The following is a 22,122-nucleotide window of genomic DNA, read 5'->3' on the forward strand; positions in this document are numbered from 1 at the left end:
CCCATGCTTTCTTTCCTTTCCATATTCACTAGTTAATTTGGGGAATAACCCATTTAAGGATCTAATCAGGTAAATAGGCCATATGAAAAGACTGGATTTGGGAAATACATAGGGCTTAAAAATTACTGGACTCGGAAAACTGGTGTTTATTCTACAGCTAGTACAACACCAGGGACATATTTTATGGCTCTTCTGCTATTTAACTTGTCACTCACACTATAAGAAACAAATACAAGGGGGAAAGAAGCCAAATATCCCTCAACCAAAGGAAAATAAATATTATTTAAAACATTCCCCAAAGAACAACAATGTATGCACCATAATTCTGAATGAAAACTAAATTTCAAGCAGGAAACTGTGACAGAAATGAAACCTGTTTAGAAAGAAAAGAGAAAGATTGTCTTTTACTCAAGAGAGTTTCTTGTTGCTGAGCTATAATTTCCATTCAGAACCACTGCCTCTACATGGGTGTTCGTATTTTTAAAATTGCAGAATGTATGAGAACTGAGACAATCTCATAATTAGAAAAATATCATTTGTAAAGATATGAAGATACTTTGATCTGAGTAGTCAATTGACAGAAGACAATTCTCTCTTAGACTGAAAAAGAAAATTTTGGTGGATTTAAAGATTTTTTTCTTCATGGAAGAACAATTATATTCTGCTTGTTCATTAACACTTTCAACTCAAGACATTATTACCAATTTGCCCACTTGGAAAACTCAATGACCACTGACTTTGCCTTTGTGTATATATGTAGGAAGCCCGAAAAGAAAAAGGAAAGTCAAGGGAGGACAATGAAGTATGAAAAGTGACCCAATTTGGGCAAGGTTCAGAATTGGATGTTGGAAAGACATGGAATATTCTGGTTTTGCTTAATTATAAGTAAACAGAAAAAGCTCATGGAAAACTCTTTCGTTAAGCACACATGTATTAAGCATCAGTTCCCAACTAGATACCAGGGATGCATGAAGAGTGAAACATAATCTTGCTACTAAGGAGTTTAAATTTGGTAGAGGAGATAGATCTGTAATCAAAGGTGTTTTTTTTTTTTTTTATCTTTTTGTAGTAGCAACTGTATCCTGATCTTTTGGCCTTATCATAACTGAGTAATAATAAAATCTACATTTTAAAACAAGATGGTGATGAGATTGCAGGCAGAATGTTCCAAACAGGAAGCAGCATGTGCAGAATTCCTAAGGATGAGGAAATCTGTTTCCACTGTTCTGTCTGAACATTCTATCTGCAACCCTCTTTCTCTCCATGGCACCCCCATCACATAACCCACTTTATCTGCTTCAGCAATGCGCTAGAAATCTGCAGAGAACAGGTCATAAGTAAAGCGTATGTGGTCAATTTGACCTGAGCCAGAGAAGCTGAAAAGGTGAATAGGCTTGTTCATTCAGTAAGTGTGGTTTGAGCTCCTTCCATGTACCCAGAACTGTTTTAGGTACTCAAAATACATCATTGAACAACGCAGACAGGTCCTTATGCCCATAGAATTAGAGGGTTGGAAGAAGACAAACACAATGTAAACAAGTACACAAGTAAGTGCAGAAGACAATTATAGATGATGATGAGTGCTGAAAGCAGATAAAGTGGGTAATGTGATGGGGGTGCCATAGAGAGAAAGGGGGTTGCAGAAAAGATGTTCAGACAGAACAGTGGAAACGGAATTCCTAATTCCTTATCCTTAGGAATTCTGCACATACTGCTTCCTGATTGGAACATTCTGCCTGCAATCTCATCACCATCTTGTTTTAAAATGTAGATTTTATTATTACTCAGTTATGGTAAGGCCAAAAGATCAGGATGCAGTTGCTACTAAAAAATAGTTTGTTGCAGTTCTCAAGGAGAAGGGGACATGACCCCATTCAGGGCCATGTGGCAAAACCCTAGGGTTGTTCAGGAGGCAGGGAGAGTGAGGAAAAAAAGTGAGCAAGAATGTTTATTGTGGCTTCTGAGGAAGGAAGGAGCAAGGCAGGGTGAGCATGCTTATAATTAGTTTGTATAGTTTCAGTGGACTTTTGGCATAAGGGCTATCTCTGATCCTCTGGTATTTAGCACAAGAATCATTAAGACAAAGGAATACTTTCTCTTGAGTGTAGGGGCCAGATAGAGGCAGTAGTTCAGAGTTCTGGGTTGGTTAGTTTTCATATGAAAGATATTTGAGATTTCCAAGAATTGATCATTCCTGGGAAATAGTCTCTCCCCAATAAGCAAGACCCCAGATGCCAGAGCATAAATAATACAAAAATAAGAAAATATGGCTAATAAACATCCCTCCCGCCCCCAACCCTTCACCAAATTAAGTTCTGCTCCTCCTTCAGTTCTCAGCTCTGAATGGCTTCTCAAGGAAGTCCTTGCTAACTTTTCTCTCCAGATCAAATATAGGCACTCATAGTTCTATATTCTACTCATTGTAATTTTTTCTCAATTATAAGTTTCCATTTACTTTTAATATTTTAGAATTATGACTCCTTCTTCCAGAAGTCTGTGCACTCTGCAAAACCTGGGCTTGTCTATTTTTGCTCACTGTGTATTGTCAGTGTCTGCCACGGTCCTAGCACATGAAATGAATATGTAGGTGTCTGTCACAGCTGGAGCCAAGCCTGGGTAGGCAGGGTTGCTGCACTATGGGATGTGAAGATCAGCAGGTCCAAGTCAAGAAAAGCTGTGCAGAGTTACTGAGTTTGGACTTTTTCCTATAAGCAACAGTAACCCTTTTTTGAGTTGTAAACAGATGATCAGTATGGTCAGATTCTTGTAAAAAAGAGAGAATTGAGAGTTTGATACAGAAGGCAGGTATGGTAATTTATAACACTGTTGCTGGGTGCCCAGACTACAGATGATAAGGTAAAGAAAAGAAATGCTAAAAAAGAACAGACAGAACTAAATGAATGTATAGAAATGAGAGAAGAATATGTGCCAGTTCTGAGGTTTCTGGTGTGGGTGGCTAGATGAGGCCACTCTCCAATCAGGAGAAGATACAGGTTCATGTAAAATAGTTTCAGTTTGGAAATATTGATTTTAGTGTGGTTGTGGGATATCCAAGAGAAGATATCTTCTTATAAGCAGTTCAGAAAGTGAATCCAGAATTTAGGAAAAGTCTTGGGTTAATAATATAGATGTAGGAAACATTAACATACAGTTGCTTTATAACTCAACTCTGTGGTTTTTACTTTGGCCATCTTCTTTTTCCCTGACTTAATGGTGCACCTTATTCAAGTCTTGGATATCTAGAAAGAGTGCATTCTTCATGGTGTCTCCTTATATCAGTGCTGAATCATGGTTTGTGGATATCAAACAACAATGTTCAAATATAATTATTGTTCTTTTTTAAAAAAATTTATTTGCTATTGATGGACCTTTATTTATTTGTTTATATGTGGTGCTGAGAATTAAACCCAATGCCTCACACATGCTAGGCAAGTGCTCTACCACTGAGCCACAACCTCAGCCCCTAATATTGTCCTTGATCTTCCATCCCTCAATCTGCTGTGTACTTTCCATATGCCAAGCAGATATGGTAAGTGCTTTTCATACGTTATCTCTATGAAAATATTATGAGTTGGTTGAATTTTCTATTTTGTAAACGAGGAATATTGGAAGCTCAGTGGTTGACCCAAGTTTCCCAACAACATAAATGTCAGCTAGATTTGAACCAGATCAACCTGACTCCGTGGGCCTTGCTTTTCCCTACCAACTGGGTTACCTCTGAGTACCCAGTGACTGGTGGTTTGTTCTGCCTTGGATTCAATTATTCTTTCTCTTTCTTTGACATGTAAAATATTTCTTTTTTAAAAGTCTAAAAGTAGATATACAAAAATATTAATAGTGATTATCTCTGCATGGTGAAATAATGAATGATTTTTGTTTTCTTTTCCATACCTTATATGTCCTGAATTTTATGAAATGAACATTTATTACATTTTTAAATTAGAAACATAATGACACTCTTTCTAAATAACAGCAATGATTTTTCCCCAGCCACAGTACTATAGGTGAGCATTTAATGAAATTTTACTATTGCTTCCCACCTTCCTCCATCACATTAATGGAAATCTTTAAAAGTAGAATTATTGATGCTTATTTTGCTTACACATGATCTTAGCCATAAAGACAAGAAGTGATGATTTTGCTTAAAGTTCACAGAGCCCTTCTGACCCATTAGGAGACATGTGTGCTATAGCATCATAGAAGGTGTATTCTCTTTTTCCCTCAACTCCTCACTTTATACAGTTAACTTCTGAGGTGAAAACTATGCATGGCAAGATGAATGGAAACTGCTGATATATCCAGAGAGCACTGGAAATATGGGGACATTATACTTTAGAAGAAGAGAGGAGAAATGAAAGGGTGAGGTTGGGAGCTCCTTCTCTTATAACTGATGTTTCTTTTATACACAAACATATGTCAGTTCCCTTCCCCTTTGGTGTTCAGTTGACCATGGGCATGTATTCATTTAGCCTTCTTAATTCTCCATCATTAAACTAGAAATGCTTTATTAGACTGGACTTATACAAATTATATCCTTAGAAATTGACAATATTTCAGACTGTGGAAAGTGTTAAACAATTGCCTTAAAAAGAAACAGCAAAAAAATGAGCATAACTTTTAAATCCCCCATTAGAAATTTTTTTGTTCTCTATAATTTTGAATTGAGCTGCTTTTAGGTTGTAGGCTTCTAATTAGAAGAGAGCCATTATCTCCATATAAAGATTTTAAAATGCCTAATAAAGGATTTTTAACTACCACTACACAATCCAGTCCAAACTCAGTTGTATACACCTTTATGGCAGGAGAACATGTGGGGGAAAAACTTTACCCTGGCTCTGTGCCCATCACCTTTTGCTTTGCAGAGCTTGGTTGTTTTGCTTCTGCCCGTGTTCACCTCTGTATGCTGGGTGCTACATTAGAACTGGGGCACCCCTTGGTCATGCCACTGTAATACTTAAAAGGCACTGACTTTCCATCAGGCTTCTAGATGACCACACAGTAATTTATTGGGGTGCCAAATGGTATCCAGGGTCACTTTGTACATGTATTTGCCAGAAGTAATGCTCTTATTCCAAGGAGATGGTCCTAAAGCTCTCAGTAGACTTTCCATATGCAGGGATTACCTATCCTTTTCCTCCCAGAGAAGAAGTTGCCAATCCTAAGAAGTAAGATTTGAAGTTTAAATGTTACTTGAAAAATTAATACTGGAGTCAACTTCTGTGTTCCTTTGATAAAATCTGCTGAATGAGAAGTGACGTTATTTTGATTCTATAGTTTTGAATAGACCCTTAGATATTTGAGTTGTAATGGACTTTAGTGATAATCTGTGGTAAACTTTATTTTAAAGATAAGCATTTAACCTTTTTCAGTTGTGTTGGCAAATAGAGTTGTTAAGAGTCAACTCCTGAAGTCTTCTAGCTTTACTCCTGTTAGGAATATAATTATAGTATTGTCTACCACTGTTTTAGTCACCTCTTTCACCACTATGACCAAAAGATCTACAAGAACAATTCTAGAGAAGGAAAAGTTTATTTGGCTTTCATGGTTTCAGAGTTGATGGATGGCCTACTCCAATACTTTGTGCCCGAGGTGAGGCAGAACATCGTAACAGAAGGATGTGGAGGAGGAAAACAGCTCAGCACATGGCAATCAGGAAGCAGAGAAAGACTGTTCTGCTTACCGGGAAGAAAATATATACACCAAAGGCACCCCTCAATGGCCCACTTCCTTCAGCTATACCCTGAAGAAAGTTATCATCCAATTAATTCCTATCAGAGGTTTAAAGCACTGATTAGGTTACAACTATTATAACCCAATCATTTCACCTATAAACATTCTTGCATTGTCTCACACATGAATTTTGGGGGCACACCTCATATCTAAACCATAACACTCACCCAAATGTATAGAATCTAAAATAGATAAATTTAATCAGGAAGCCATAGTGATGAAGCCACTGGTACTCTGAGTTGTTTTTTCAATTTCTTTATCATATATTTCATTATTTAAAATGGTACTCATTAGCCAATAAAAATCTAAAATGGGAGCCACACATATAAACTAAAAATTTTCTAGTAGCCACGTTAAGGAAAGTAAAAAGAAACAAATGAAATTAATTATTATAATATATGTCACACAATATAACTAAAAGAAGATAATGTAAACATGGTCAACATAGAAATTATTGAGATATTTTCCATCTTATTTTTCTCACTCTGCACTTGATGTGTATTTATACTTACAGCACATTTCAGTTTAAACCTGCTACATTTCAAATGTAGAATAGCCACATATGGCTAGTGGTTCCCATATTGAGTATCACAGATTTAGCACATATTCACTTAAATTTTCAAATATTATGGAAGCAAACATATTAACATGGAAAAAATATTTTAGAAAGAGTTCTTAATACATTTATTTAACTAGAAAAAGAGGGTAAATTGTTGAACTTACTTAAATAGGTCAAAAGAGTAAAAATAGGTATTTCATGGCACCCTGCATCCCATATGTTGTTGGAAATATTGCTCACATATTAATAATTATAAGGTAAAAATGAGGAGAAATTAGAACATAGCCCACTCTCATTCTACTTAAACTAGGCAAGTTTTCCGTCCACAGATGTGTGTGCCATGATGATTCTCACAGGGTTATGTTGACAAAGGTTCCCAGTAGCCACAGCTTTCTAGAGGCACAGTTGTAAAGCCCTGGTTATCAGCTTGAGAGGGTGAGAGGCAGGTAAAATCCTCCAAAATTGAATCATTGCAGTAGAAAGACTCTTAAAAGGTGGGAGAGAATACTAATGGGTGGTCTGAATGTTTGAGGTTAGCAAAAAAAATATTATAAATCATCCACCTTAGATAGATTCATTATTGACGTATTTGGGACAGGAGTCTTTTCTGTGCTATTTCCTCATTTCCTGAAACTTTACATGGAAAAAAACCTGTCTTTGAATTTCATTGAATCAGGATGAGTTGTTTTTACTTTTAAAGACATACTTGGTTTGAAGTTTTGGAAAAATAGCAGTCAGTCTGTCTTCATATAGTGTGTGTCATTTCTCTTAAATCTCAGTTCACTTGCCCTTACATTACCTTTAGTCAAAAAAGAGAGCTGTAGAATATGGTAAGGATAGTATTTTCTTTGTTGGTAAAACATTTATAAAAAGTTGCAAAGTAACATTTCAGCCAGTGAAACCAGAAAAACCTTTTAGTAAGTACATTTATAAAGCTGTTTTTAAGTATATAGGTTTTGAGAGAGGTAAATTAGGAAAAATTATAAATCCTAGTATATCATTTCTCTGCTTAGAGCCTTAAAAATTGATATTTTTTACTAGGACATCATCATGTATAATACTGGGGTACATTTTAACATAATCAAACATGCATGGAATATAATTTGCTCCCATTCAATTTCCAGTACTTTACCTTTCTTTCCTTCTTCCCTCCTCCTTTTCCCCTTCCTCTACTCTACTGGTCTTGCACCATGAGAGAGACATTCCACCCTTGACTTTCTGAGTCTGTCTTATTTCACTTAGCATGATAGTCTCCAGTTCCATCCATCTACCAGCAAATGCCATAATTTCATTCTTCTTTATGGCTGAGTAAAACTCATTGTGTATATATACCACATTTTCTTTATCCATTCATCTGTTGACAAGCACCTGTTCTGGTTCCATAACTGGGCACTCCAGTCAGAATGGCAATTACAAGAATACAAATAAATAAATGCTGGTAAGGATATGCGTTTATTGCGGGGGTGGGGGGTATACATTCATACATTGTTGGTGGAAATGCAAATTAGTACCACCATTCTGGAAAGCAGTGAGTGTGGAGAGTCCTCAAAAAAACTAGGAATGTAACCACCATATGACCCAGCTATCCCACTCCTTGGTCTTTATCCAAAAGAACTAGAATCAGCCTACTTTAGTGACACAGCCACATCCCAATGTCTATAGCAGCAGTCCCATTTCTGTCTATAACAGTCCCATTTCTCCTACCCCTGTCATGAAAACCTTAGTGAGTCAATCTGAATTTCTTGCCTGCTCTATCTTGGATTGATTTCTAAGAGATCTTTCTTCATTTTTATTTTTTGGCACCCAGGAATTAAATAGCTTTAATTACTTGGATCTGTACAGACTTGCTGACCTCTTTAACCTCACTTTGTTGGAGAAAGCAGTGATCGATTTCTTAGTGAAACATCTCTCTGAACTCCTGAAGAGCCGACCAGAAGATGTTCTAACGCTTCCTTATTGCCTGCTTCAGGAGGTCCTGAAGAGCGACCGCCTGACTTCTCTGAGTGAAGAGCAGATCTGGCAGGTAAGGGAGCTCTGCTTGGGTCCTCTGTTGGCATCAAGAGTGCAAGAGTGTGTGATGTTATTAGAAGTTAAAGGATTGTCACTGTACTGTTGTACATATCTAAAAAGAACCAATAAAGAAAAAAGAAATTATTGAGAAGCAATGACTATTATTTTATCTGGTTTGGTCCTCCATGGGGTCAACCTTTTAGAAGCCCTGCTCTCTTAATGGGCACATGATTGGAGAATACCAGCCCTTGAGGCTCCCAGATCTCAGCTCACTATGGGTGGTGTGGCCTAACGCAAGGCACTACAGGTGAGATTCCTTAGACTCACTGTGGCTTCCAGAAACTCTAACCCAGACATGTTAGAAAAAGGGAAAGGAGTTTTTTTTTGTTTCCTTTGTGGGGGAAATGTTTCTTGAACTGAAGATGAGAAGAATGGATTGTAAAGTGATATTTATGCATATTCAAGGCAAGTGGAATCAGAATAAATTCTGGATTTTCTTGTAAACAATTCAGAAATGTCTTTATTGTAATGGAGAACAACTTGGACCTCAAATGAAATGAAGTTCTGAAAAACTCTCCTTTTTTTTTTTTTTCTGGTTCATTCTGAGTTCATTGCTACTTTCCTAAGCCCTGCATTTTCGTCTGATAAAACATTCTTTACACATTGTGTCACTACTTTGTCTAGTAGATAGAGGGATGATTTGTGTTTTGACATCAGTTATCCAATTTGAATCCTCTTCTCATTCTTTTTTTTTTTTTTTAGTTGTCGATGGACATTTATTTATTTATTTATATGTGGTGCTGCGGATCAAACCCAGAGCCTCACACATGCCAGGAAAGTGCTGTATCACTGAGCCACAACCCAAGCCCCCTCTTCTCATGCTTGAATATCTACCTGGTGCTTTTGGGACACAGAGACCATGCTCCCCTTTCCTCTAATACTGTCTGTCTCACTCTCTGAAGCAATGGCTACCAGGGTGCCAGGCTTCAGGATTTCCTGATCATTTGAAAAATAGCTAAATGCAGAGTACATGGGAATAGTTCCAGTGCTCTGTTGGCTAATGAAACAATAAGTTCCTAAGATCTTATCAAATATATTCAGAGATTATTTTAATTCTGGCAAAAACCGAGTCTTGTAGAGCTGTTAATTATCCAACCATCTGATTCTATTGGATGATTCCTGATACCTCTTTTGCTTCTTTCTTTCTATGAATTTCTTTAATCAGCAACCTTCTTCTTCATTATTTGGAATAATAAGAGCTACCTCCCTGATCCCAAGCTCTTTGCAACCTTAGTGACTTATCACAACAGGCCTAAAGAACAGCTATTACCAGCTCCATCTTCTAGATGATGAAATCAGGCTTCAGTGTCTGACTCAGAATTAGAGCCAAGCCAGCCTTCAAATCCAGTTCTGCTGACACCTGCCCTATCTCTCCACTATTCCATACACTGTCTTGATTTTAAAAAAATCATAGTTTTTTGCTGTTTCTTGGGTATTTCTGGGGATGTTTATTTAAGCAGAGATTGGAAGTGTCATGAGGATATGATTTTAGTAGACATTTCAAACATAATCATCTGAATTTACTTTGGACAATTCGCAGTGGGAAATAGCCAAATTTTCTTCATTTCCCAAGGGAAAAAGAAAGACTTGGGATGAACTCTGTATTTAATTTTTCCTAACTGAATTGAAATCTGAGTCCAACCATCCTTGTGGCATCTATCTCCTATTGTAGAGAATAAGAGAAGCACTGCCAGCAATCAACATGGAAATGTGCAGACGTCTGAGTGTCAAGAAAATTCCATACTGTCCACTTAAGAGTTATCATAATTGCCTCTCTAAAGGTTACTAATGTTATAATGTAGAATTTTCAAAACTGGTTTCTGCTGCAGGCAATAGTTATTTTTTAGACCTGGTACTCAAGGAAGAATTAAAAGACTCACATAAATATTATCAATTTAGGCATTCAGCAGGCAATAAGAAACTGTTTTTGCTTTATCTTAGTAACTAAGTAATTCCCTCATACTCAACTCAATAGAGAAAAATCAAATCAGACCAGCTATATTGCCTCAAGTATAGTTAAGTTCATCATTTTTGCTGAGGTTATACTAGTAATGCAATATACCATGGAAGAATCTAATATTCAGCCCAGGGTGAAGATTGGGTATGCCAGAGGATTAGTGTCAGGGTGCTTTATAGAAGTGAAACTTGATGGACAGGCTGGAGACAGATCTACAGAATCTCATTAAATAGCTGAATTGTTCATTACGAAACGTTCTCACTGTAATAAAGTGCTCATTGACTTTGACAAATCCCCATCCTATGTCTTAAAAAGAACAGTGAGGCAGAGGGTGTTGAGGAGGAGAAAGGAAATTGGCACAAAGTAGGACAGGTAATAGCAAAGCAGATGGAAGGGTAGTGCTATTTGATTAATATGTGAAACCGGTAGCTTAGGTGAGAGCACAGTAAACATGCACTGCGTTTACCCAGGTGGCAGTTACACTGTGGGCTGACAATGTAATCTGGGACAATCCCTTTTTTGGTGAAAGTCTAATTTTCATTATTCACCAGACTTCACACAGTCTGGCTCTGAAGACTTGTCATAAGAATCTTCAAATTATCCTCACTGAACAAACACTTTTTTTTTTTTTTTGCTTTTTCCTTTCTGCTGGTACTTACCCAGACCCTTTCCTTGATAAAATGTGCTATAGGCTGCAGTAACCATACCATTCTGTGAGTCCATGAGTCTGTAAAATGCCCCAAGATTCTGCTTTACTTTTCTCTTTTTCTCCATTTTTCCCTCATGAACAATTATTTTCCTCTTTTCCCTAAACTACTTAGTCTGGTGGTTAACTTTACTCTGTGTTCAGAGGTAATATAAAGACTTGCACCACAGTCACACCTTAGATGTGTAAGGATATAGAAGTACTCTCCAAAAATATTGCTCTTTTAAAAAAATTCAGTTCAATTTGGTTCAACAATTGAGTTTTGTATGTCAAGGCCAGTGATTTCTCCCCAAAGTGGCTAGTGGTTACTGGTTGAAAAGAAAGACAAGACTGATGGGTCCATTGGCACTTGCTCATAATCCCAGGATTTGGGAAGGCTGAGTCAGGAGGATCAGAAGTTCAAGGCCAGTGTCAGCAATTTAGGGAGACTATCAGTAACTTAGTGAGACCCTAGGGTCTTAAGTTAAAAAGGACTAGGGATGTAGCTCAGTGGAAAAGTGCCCCTGGGTTCAATTCCCAGAACAAGAAGGAAAAAAAAAAAAAAAACAAAGAAAGGCAGCTAAAAATGAGCAATAATTATGAGGCATGAGGTCACTAATATTTTTGACCTGGTGAATCTCCACCAGTTTTATTTTTCTTTCATGGTGTATCTCTAATTTAGAACTTTGTTTTGATAGGGTCCTGTTAAATATCTTGTGTTAGATTCAACATATAATTTCAGATACTGAGCTGAGATCCTGCCCCAAGTGACTGAGTGATAGGAGAAATGAGGAGATGCTGGCAAAAGAGCACAAACTTTTTTTTTTTTTTTTTTGTAGTGCTGGGGATTTAACCCAGGGCTTCATGCATGCAAGGCAAAGCACTATACCAACTAAGCTATATCCCCAGCTCAAGAATACAAAACTTTGAGTTATGAGATGAACTAGACCTGGAGATTTAACATACAACTTGGGTGGGAATGAATATATTCATTAATTTGGCTGTGGTAATCGTTACATGATATGTACAGGTATCAACGTCACATTGCACACCTTGAATATATACAATCCAAATTTGTCAGTAAAATAGTTTGAATAGAATTTTTTTGTAGTTTTGGGGGATCAAGCCCAGTTAAATCGTTTTAAATAAATAAATAAGCCAGAATATGGCAACTCTTCATTTAAAAGAAAATCTCAGAATGAAATAAGGAAATTATTCCATACCACTCCAACACTTTCGACCTGTGTTCATTTTCACAGGAAGCACTCCCAGTCTTACTTTTCTTCTCAGGAAAGTATATCCCCAGCCTCTTTAACCTCAGATTCTCTTTCACCAGATTAAGAGGAAGACTACCACATTTCATGAGAGTATAGTTTATAGAAAATGTCTTAATATAGCATAAATGCTTAGACAAACTAGCATTGGGAAAGGTTTGGATTTCCATCCATCTATTAGTGTTTATTGAGCACCTATGAACTGCCCTAAACCATTCTGGAGTTGATGGCAGAGAACAGGTTTGCTAACCCCATTTCCCTGTTCCAGAAGAGGGATCCTTATGATTTTAAGACTGTAAGACAGCTCTCCAAATTATTAGTTCATCTCTGAAATAGCAGAGTATTTTGGAATAGACAGTTTGTGGAAATAAAAATGAATATTTCTTGAACACCTATTGTAGCCAGGCATAGGGTTTCAAACTAGATCCCTAAAAAGCTTTACCAAAATATTGAAGATTAAATTAGAGAGATGTATTTTACTTTCATCTCTGAATGTGGAAACATTTTTATTTTCCTTTGATTATTATTAATTTGCTATTTCCCACTTTTAGTAGGAAAGGATTTATTATTTTGTAAGTACTTTCCTTCCTTGGTTAACCTTGGAATCTTATAAATTAATTATTATTAAGTTGCTATTTCCTACTTGTAGTAGGAAAGGACTTTTATTTTGTAAGAATAGTACTTTTCTTGATTGCCCTTGGGATCTTATCAATGCTTGTCTTCCTTTATTAACCTTAGGTTTGAGAGCACCTCTTATTTATATTTGGAGCCTAACTTTGCCTGGACTTATGTGGATAATAATAATAAACAATTCATTGTATGTTGTCAAACAAGGTCAGACTTCAGCAGAGAGTCTGTTTTATCCTAGTTATGTCCCATTTTAATATGTCAAACGGGGTTCATGTAATCTGTTTGAGGGTTGGGTGTGGGGGTAATCCTGTTTACATTTGTCTTTGATTATCTACTCCCAGAGGTTTAGGCTGAACCCATAGTGTTTACATTGTGCATTGCCATATAATCCCCTTGCACTCCATAAATAATAAATAAAAACAATAATGTAGAGTTTTCATATTACAGTGTATTGAATGGGTAGTAAAATGTCCTGCTATTCTACATGAGGCTGTATTTATTCTAGGAAAAGTGGTATACAAAATGAGTTTGACCTTTTAAAGACTGCATTTTCCGTTATATTTTTGTTGGAAATTTGCTTCCATAAATTATATTGTTAATAATATATTCACTTTATAACTCTAGGGACATAATTGTTCAGAGTGGTCAACAACCTCTAAATCAGTGGTTTTTGTTTGTTTGTCTGTCTTTTACAAGCCCCTCCTAGGCTTTTATCTATACCACAAAATCATCCCCTTTAATGGTTTGATTTAGTCATTTTCCTCAAAAGGAGTCCCAAGAGGTGAACTCAAACAAAAAGCTACTAGCCCTGTGTAATTGGAAAGTAGAGGACACTAGTGATGCATTTAGCTTTCATCTTTTTATCTCTTGATGATAAATTGACCCAAATGTACCTCTGGCCTAGGAGAAGCAAGTTCTTCAAGCAGTGCTGTATGTCAAACAATATGATATTTTTAAATTGAATACCACATCCCAGTTTTGAGAATGCTTCTGCATTTATTATTGCTCTGTTTCTCCAATGATACAAGCAGGAAAATTGAGATAACAAACTTAGAAATGAAATGAAATTGGGTCCATATCTTCTAAATTTACTCAAGAATAATGGACACAAAGATGCATCAAATTAATGCTGTGCCTTTCAAAAAAAATTAAGAAGTGCTTGACCATTGGCTTTCCTGGTGTCATGTACACATATTGAAAGAATGGTGGCCACTCGGCCTGCCTCCATGTCTGTGTCATCTTGCTGATTCTAATTCTAATCCTTTGTTCCATGTCACATGCCTCATTCATTTTTTTCATTAATTCCTAGTCATTCTTGAGTACCTACTCTGCTCCACCTATCCTATTGAGTACTGCTTTCATCTCTACAGGATGGGTGCTAGAGTCAGTAATGGAAAGGACCAAGGGAAGGGGCGCTGCTTTCATCAATCTTGCAGTCTGATGCAGATCTTTCTGCCTGCTTCTTTCCCACTGTTCTTCATTCCCTCCCAGTGGTGATTGATTTGTGCCAAGAATTAATTTGCTAATTTTGGACATGTTGAAATGATATGGCTACAATGCAAAGTGAAATGTTCTTGTTAGGATGGTTCTGCACCACCCAGCATCCCTTTGTCTTTTCTTCAGTGCCTTGTTTATTGTTAAGTCTCATTCATGTGCATACCCATGAGAAAAGTTGCAAACTTTTCTCAATCCATGTGGTATACTGCAAGTTAAAGATAATTAGATTATGGGCAATATTTAATTTAAAAATGCTATATGTCCTTATTTATGTCTTCATTTGTTTATTTATTGTGGTGCTGAGGATTGAACCTAGAGGTACTTTACCACTGAACTACACTCCCCAAATTGTTTTATTTTTTATTTTGAGACAGAGTCCCGCTAAGTTACTGAGGCTACCCTGGAACTTGCCATCCTCCTGCCTAACACTTCTGAGTCATTTGGATAATAGGCATGCTCCACCATGCTCAGCTAACGTTCACATTTTAAATGCTAGGACTTTGAAAACTAAAAATGGTATAAAATACTGTGGCCTGAGAATTCTTATCCTCAGACAAAATTGTAGTCTTTCATCGTGTTCCCCTTCCTCAATCCTGTTTCATACAGGCATTGTAATATCATTACTGTATTTTTTCCCAAATAAGCATTTTTATTCATGATATCTCATCCTATGTTTTTTTCTAACTTACTATTCTTTTTTAAAATTATATATATATATATATTTTTTTTTGTTTTAGTTGTAGTTGGACACAACACCTTTATTTTATTTTTATGTGGTGCTAAGGATCGAACTCAGCGCCTCGCACATGCTAGGCAAGCGCTCTACCACTGAGCCACAACTAATCAAATTTGTCCCATTTCTTAGTTTTCTTCCTGAAACTTCTGTAGTTCTTCCCAGTTACATAGTCTTTTATATAAATGTGAGTGAGGAAATCTCCATTTTCTTCTTAGTAGATGGTAGTGAAGAGAATAAACAGTGGCTGCTTTGCATCCCAAATAGTGCTGCCCAGAGGGTGTTTTATCTTCTAAGAGCCCCCAGCTGGACACTAAGTAATGCTGCTATTTCGGGGCTTGGCGCTGGAAACTGCCAGAGTGCGTATTTAGTCCTTCCCCCCTTATCTACGTGCAGTTAATTCCTCTGTGAAGATTCATCCCAAGTAGCTTGAATAGTGGCTTTGCTGCTGTTTGTCTGGGCTGTGTGCCTTTGTGAGACACATGACACGTTCATTTCAGAGGGACCCAGCTAATCCTCAGCACTAGAGCTGAGCGTTGTCAAGTAGCTGTGAGGGCAGTGATTATCAGAAATTACAGGAGACCCAACTTGTATTCAGGTGCTGTTGTTCCCATGAGTTAATAGTTTCTTTTTCTTTCTTTCTTTCTTTTTTTTCTTTTTTTTAAGAATGAGCACAACAGAACAAGGTGATTTATGAGATATGACATATTTATGTTCTCTGCTTCTAATTTTCATTGTGATTCATGTTGTTTCCAGACTGATATTTTTGTTGTTGCTGCTGTGAGAAGGAAAAAGATGACTGGAGAATATTACTTATGCATTGGTGGCCTGCAGTAATATTGCTGCTACCTGGGTTATCAGGGACTTAAAAATAAAAACCCAACCATAAGCTATATATGAGGTAGAAACCCTGAGGCTAGGCACAGAAGTCTATCAATAATAACAACAATAATAATTCTTTTCAAGCCTAGAGAGCTTCATATTTTAAAGCATTTTTACACATATTTCACTAGTGTCTCTCATCAGCCTCACTAAGGCTAATGAGGCAAGTTTTATCCAAATTTTGACTAATGAGAAAACCAAAGCTCTCAGAGACTTAGAAGCTTGCACGTTTCATTTGATGGTATAGGCGTAAATGGAGGTCTCACTGGTATTCCCTTGAAATACACCAAATCTGTTAAAAAAAAAAAAAACCTCAAAGTATCTTATACATCTTGGAAGTCAGAGGTTTTTATACCTTACTCTACAATGAATGGGCCAGCCATAGATCTCCTAATAAATTACCAGTTTTCATTTTCACCTGTTGTCAACTTTGTGGGAAACTGCAAAATGACTTCAATAAAAGTAGTACAGGAAAGTATTGCTAAGGGTCTTTTTTTGTGTCACAGCCCAGAAGATTTGGACTCCAGATGGGTTGATGAAGAAGAATGGTTAGAGAATTCTAGCAGAGGGAGGGAACCCCATTCATTCCTTCAAAGTACAAGATGGTAGAGTATAAAACAGGAAAGTGATAAGGGAGAATCACTTTTAAATCCTATGAAGAGATTTAAATCAGTATAAAAGAGAACCTGGAGCACCATTATTTATGTTGCAGTGCTATAGACTGCGTGGGAGAGTCTGCATGTTGTTATCCCTATCTGGGACTAAAAATTGCATGGAAGGAATGGAAATTATTAATCATTATGTCTTCATTTTTGCCCAATATATTGAAAACTTAGAAATTTATGCTGCAGAAATTGACAGTTAGATGATGGCTTAGATATGGGGTTTAAGAGAAAAGGAGAAAAATATTAATTTATTGACATTGATAAATGTTAGTCTCTTCCCAACATAAATTAACTTGTGGGCCCATGTCCTGCAATATCAGGCCAATTGAGGGGGCATGGTGTTCATGCTGGTTGGCTGTGTCAGACCACAGTGGATTCCTGTTCTAGGCATTTAAGGGAGATCTAAATTTCCCTGTGGAGTGGCTTAGAGGCCCTAGAATTATTCATATTCAAAAGACATGTCTGGAGAAGTCTTAGCATTTATGTTGGACACTGATGTCCTTACACACTGCCTCTCTACCTCTGCTCTAAGCCTTTTGTTACCAGTAAAAATGAAGAACATCTGGACCTTGAAAAGTGACTATTCTAAGATAATAACTGGGGGGACCATTCATTGTTAGCTTTAATTCTTAGTCTTCTTTTTTGCTCATTGTACATAGTCAATGGTGATGTTCTGCTCCCAGTCCCACCGTCTCTTTTGTGTTATTTTGAGTAGCACTTGGAAATATTGCAAGGAATTTCTGATACTCTGGTAGAGAAAGAATACCCAAGAAGATGAATCCTTTTGGAGAGGGGGAAAAAAAAGATGTCAACAGGTTCTAAAGGCAGACATCCAAGATTTCTAACATTGTTCCCTTGGTTTAGAGAAAGTATTACAAGTTGGGGTTGGTAAGTCTTACATGTATTATCTACACTTTAAGGACAGAAACAATGAGCCTTGCATGCTAAGCTGAATGGATGTATCTTCTTTGTGTTCTTGTTGATGAGAAATGCCCACACTCTATCTCCTCTGGCCACACAAGGAAATCATGTAATTAAAGAAGTGATGGATGGTATACTAAAGTTTAAACGTTTTAGGAAGACCTATCTTATTAACACTTTAAAACAAGTGAGCATAATATCATTAATTTTGATTAATTCATTTGCTCTTAATACAGCTTTTAATTTGTAATTCTATGTGAATTACAATGTAATTTGGCATTAATTATACTAAATTGACTGTAAGTCAGCCAATCACAATGGGAAATTATTCACAGCTGAAAGTAAAACTAAAACTCTCCATCCAGAAAGGATGACACTTAGCAAAGAGGCAAATACACTTAGGCATCTCTCTCTGACTATGGATTGACATTGGACTAAAGGATTGCTTATTCTGCCCTCTGCTGGGACTACATACTCTTCGGAGTGAAAGCCCCATATCCAATACAAGGTAAATAATAAAGTAAACAAAGGGATTGATTCATCAGGTTTTTCAGTTCCCCTGAAGAATAATTTTGTTCTTCTCATGTAAGATTTAGGCAATGTAGAGGGGGCAACACAGTGTTTTAGAATGATTAATCCCACACCCCTAGGATTCTGAGGGCTAGAATAGGAATTTACTCAAATCGTTCTTCCTTTCATCTTCAAATTTTGTGAACGGGCCAGGAAATCCTGTTTTAAACTTACGTGCAGTCAGAATCCTGAAGCCATCCACCATTTGACCTATACACAAACTGCCTTCTAGGCAGAAGGAATTCATGCCTTAACAAACCAACCTCATACTGTGAGAACTAACTCCTCAGGAGATGATGGAGTGTGTGTCATTGATAAAGCTTGCTGGAGGTGCCTGTGAACACACTAGAAGTAAAGCAAACTGCCAGAGAAGTTGGACATTTGAGAAAGTGGGAGAGAACAAGGATGGATTTGGAAAATATATGTGTTTGAACCATTTGCCAGATGTCTTCCTTTGAAAATTATCTTGAAAACAAAACTAAACTTTGAGATATTACAGAAAGTCATAAGACAGATTTTGGCAATATTTTGCTTGAAGCCTATCTGCATGTAGGCAGAACTGTGAATTTTGTACAGTCTGGGTTTTTGTACATTTGTGGTCAATAATTGACACATAAATGAGGTGTAGCTTTTAGGAAGCAAATTTGGCTAACTATTGCATGGAAACTTCAAGGCTATTTTTAATGACATTTCTCTTGCTTTGTTAACTATATATCCTTGTCTCATAATTCCAATACACTATTAGCAAAAAAATTAGCCTAAATTTTATGATTAAAAAAAAAAAACTACTCTAAATCCTGAGTCAGCAGCCACCCTCTACTGTTTTGCAATGATGCTGACCATAGTTCAAAAGGACATGATCTGGAGTACCATAATCCCAAGTGTTGAAATCAGGCAAGGCCCAAATCCTCCAAGTCTACACGTGTACACACACACACACACACACACACACACACACACACATACACAAACACATATACACATGCAAAGCATATGAATATGAATCTTTGCAGCTGAAAAGCTTTCCTTTGTTTTGTAGTACTGTTCTAAATCATAATATTCCTGTGATTAGCTATTTGATCTTAAAATTAAAGATGAAAATAGAAATTAGAGGCTTACTGTGTTACTTCAAGCATCTTTTCCAATAATTACGAAGTATTTTAAATATTTTAATATCTATGGTTTGTTAACAAAAACAACTATGTAAAAGTACCATTATGCCATTATACCATTTCAATTTTATCTAAATCCTTCTTATATCAAATTTAGCCTGCCTTGTCACAGAATTTTTATTCCTGTCCCTCCACAGACCCTTTTTTTTAATTTTTTTAATATAGGCATTGGATTGGTGGGTTCCAGTCTCTTCCCTACTACTTGGGGTTCCCAGTGTGGCTTCAGGTTCTTAACCAAAAACAATTCCCATTTGATACATACTCTCTGGTGAATAAACTCTTTTAAGCTCTTGATAGGCATATTATTCTTCAAGAACAGTAAGAATTCAGGGAGAAGAACTAATACTAAAGTGAACTGAGCAGTGGGGTTGAGAGAAAACATTTACAAGGATTCCTGTCCTCGGTTTTATCTTCTTATCATTTAGAATGCTGGCAGAATAAATGGGTCTGCTAATCAAACAGCACTTAGAGGTTAGGTCATTGGAAGCCTTTTTAGTCATTTTGTGCTTTTCAAGAGTGAATTTGTTAGAATTATGCTGAATACCCACTTAAAGCCTCGGCTGATAACCCTACCTGTGTTTTATAACTCTGCACTGTCAGAACTCATAATAAGTCAAACATTCTTTCAGTGATGCTCATAAGGGAGGGAAAAAAGCCCCACAAATTTAAGAGTAATTTCAGATTGTAAATGAAAAGGAGAGGCACGACTGTTCATTTGCACCAATCATGCCTTCCTTTCATCTGCTCTGATTAGGCCTGGTGCGGTTTCATCAGACTCCTCCATCACCGAGCTGTCACTCCAGCCGTCTGTTGATTGAAAACAATCAAGGCTCTGATGGCACAATTATTCTGACCCTTTAACTAGAGGCTGCTGTGATAATGAAAGGTTGATTATGATAGTTTGTGCCTCTTTCAGTTTGCCAAGAAGGTTAATTTGGGCATCAGACGGATGTTTAATGGGCGCTTGCTGGCTACACTGAGGTAAATGAGAACGTGCAGTCTTGGATATTGCACGGATATAGTTTGGCTGTCAATCATTGTCATTTGGAGTTTGTGCCTCACACTCTGGAAATCACATTTTATTTTTTCCTTGGGATTTAATTTATTCTGTGCCCTGAGGAAGTTCTTTCACTCGGTGACCTTCACAGCAGCTTTCTCTGCCTTTTTTTTTTTCTTTTTTCAAATGGAGCTCAAAGGCACAACACATCTAGAAGAGCATTTTTCTTTCATTTTCACTTAAAAATGGAAACTTTAAAAATCCATCCTTATCACTGCCTTCCAATAGAGCAAATGTTTCCATTCTGATTGTGCAGTGGGGAAGTAGAAGCGACAGGGATGCTCTGGCCAGTTTGCTAATGCAGCAGCTCACACAGTCTGCACTGTTTCTTACACCAACCAGCAAATGTAGCAAGTTCAAAATGGGCACATGGATGGAACTGAAGGCTCCATTCTCCTTCCATTTCTCTCACTAACCTGTCTCACAACTTGGTCTGGGGGATGGGGGACTGAAGTCGTGAGACAGATATTTGTCTGTAGAAGTACTGAGGTTATTAAAAGTTCCAAATTTCAATTTGTATAAATCCAGAGCCTAATCCTGTAGCTGTTTGAAGTATAGAATAAAAACGATGCAGGCATCTAATAATGCCGGTGTTTACAATGTGTAGCTCATACTGTAATGAGTTTTGTAGTTCTTTTCTGCATACCTTTTAAAAAGAAAAATAGAGGAAAAGAAAAAAAATAAAGGAAAACCCTTATTTCTATCTCCAAGCTGTGCATAGTGGTCTCATGTTAACATGAGAGAGCTAAAATCATTGTTCTGCTTTTGTTTGTGTTGTCTTCATTTTTCCCCCAGTTCAGCAGCATATTTTTGCTTAGCCTTGGACATTTTTTCTCATGTGTCAATTGTAAAACAATTAAGTCTATAGATGTTAAAATCACAGTATCATAATTATTGTAATTTTACTTCGAGTGTTCCATTTTCACATTATTTATTCATTGCTTTTTTTAATAAAGCTGTTTGTTTTTGAATAGTGAGAAACATTAGGTGATAATTCAGTCTTACCTGAAGAGACTCCTAAAGTGAATTAAACCATTGAATCCAGTTACTGTTTTAATGCCACCCTTATTTAAGCAACAGTGCTTGTTGAAAGTGTTTATTTAAAAGGAAATAAGGATTTGGAAGATGGCGGCGAGGGGAGTGCATTACCCCCGTGTGCTGCTTCACTGTGTGGGAGTATGACAAGTCAGGACGGCTAAAGGATATCTTGTTAGGAATTTCCAGCAATAGTGGGGTGCTCTGGAACCTGGAGGAAGGATTTCCATCGCACGAGGATCGGCTACGGGGACTCAAACGCGAGAGGTTTGTCGCACGGAGGGTAACTGCTTATTCAGCAAATCGCCCCGCGGCTAGAGTCTGCAGTGTGCGCTGGGATAGAGACGCAGGGTTACAGCGCTGCAGTTTCTGCCAGCCGCGCAAGCACCGTACTCAGGGCTGAATTCTGGGTTCCAGACGGGGTAAGGAAGCGGTCCTTCTCGGTTCTACACACCGGTCAGTCCACAGAGGAGGCCAGCAGCCACCATCTTGGTAAACTGACGTCACGTCCCCTGTTTTCGACTGACCGCAACTCATTCAGCCATAGATCAGGTAATTCCAGGCTACAATTCGCCTGTGGCTTGCAAACAGATTGCTAGGGTTCTGCGCCTGGGTGCTTCTAAGAACCTGAGCCTATCGGAGCGAACGCCGAGCGCGGGGCGCCCGAGTTCCGGCTCCCGGAACC

The 22,122-nt window shown here is 37.4% G+C and overlaps 1 protein-coding gene across 4 annotated transcripts in view; it reads left to right on the forward strand.

Annotated features, from left to right (window-relative positions):
- Klhl32 (kelch like family member 32) overlaps window positions 1-22,122 on the forward strand; it is a 192,128-nt gene that overhangs the window by 124,287 nt on the left and 45,719 nt on the right. For 2 of the 4 annotated variants that reach the window (XM_015499464.2, XM_048811400.1), the window contains exon 6: window positions 8,097-8,312. The exons of 1 other annotated variant lie outside the window; for it this stretch is intronic. In XM_015499464.2, the coding sequence (XP_015354950.2) occupies window positions 8,097-8,312 (216 nt within the window). Of the gene's footprint in view, window positions 1-8,096; window positions 8,313-15,679; window positions 15,691-22,122 lie in introns of those variants that run through there. One more of the 4 variants, XM_048811476.1, reaches the window with a different exon arrangement.

The sequence above is a fragment of the Marmota marmota genome, unplaced genomic scaffold (assembly GCF_001458135.2).
Source record: "Marmota marmota marmota unplaced genomic scaffold, marMar, whole genome shotgun sequence".
Classification (NCBI taxonomy): Eukaryota; Metazoa; Chordata; class Mammalia; order Rodentia; family Sciuridae; genus Marmota; species Marmota marmota.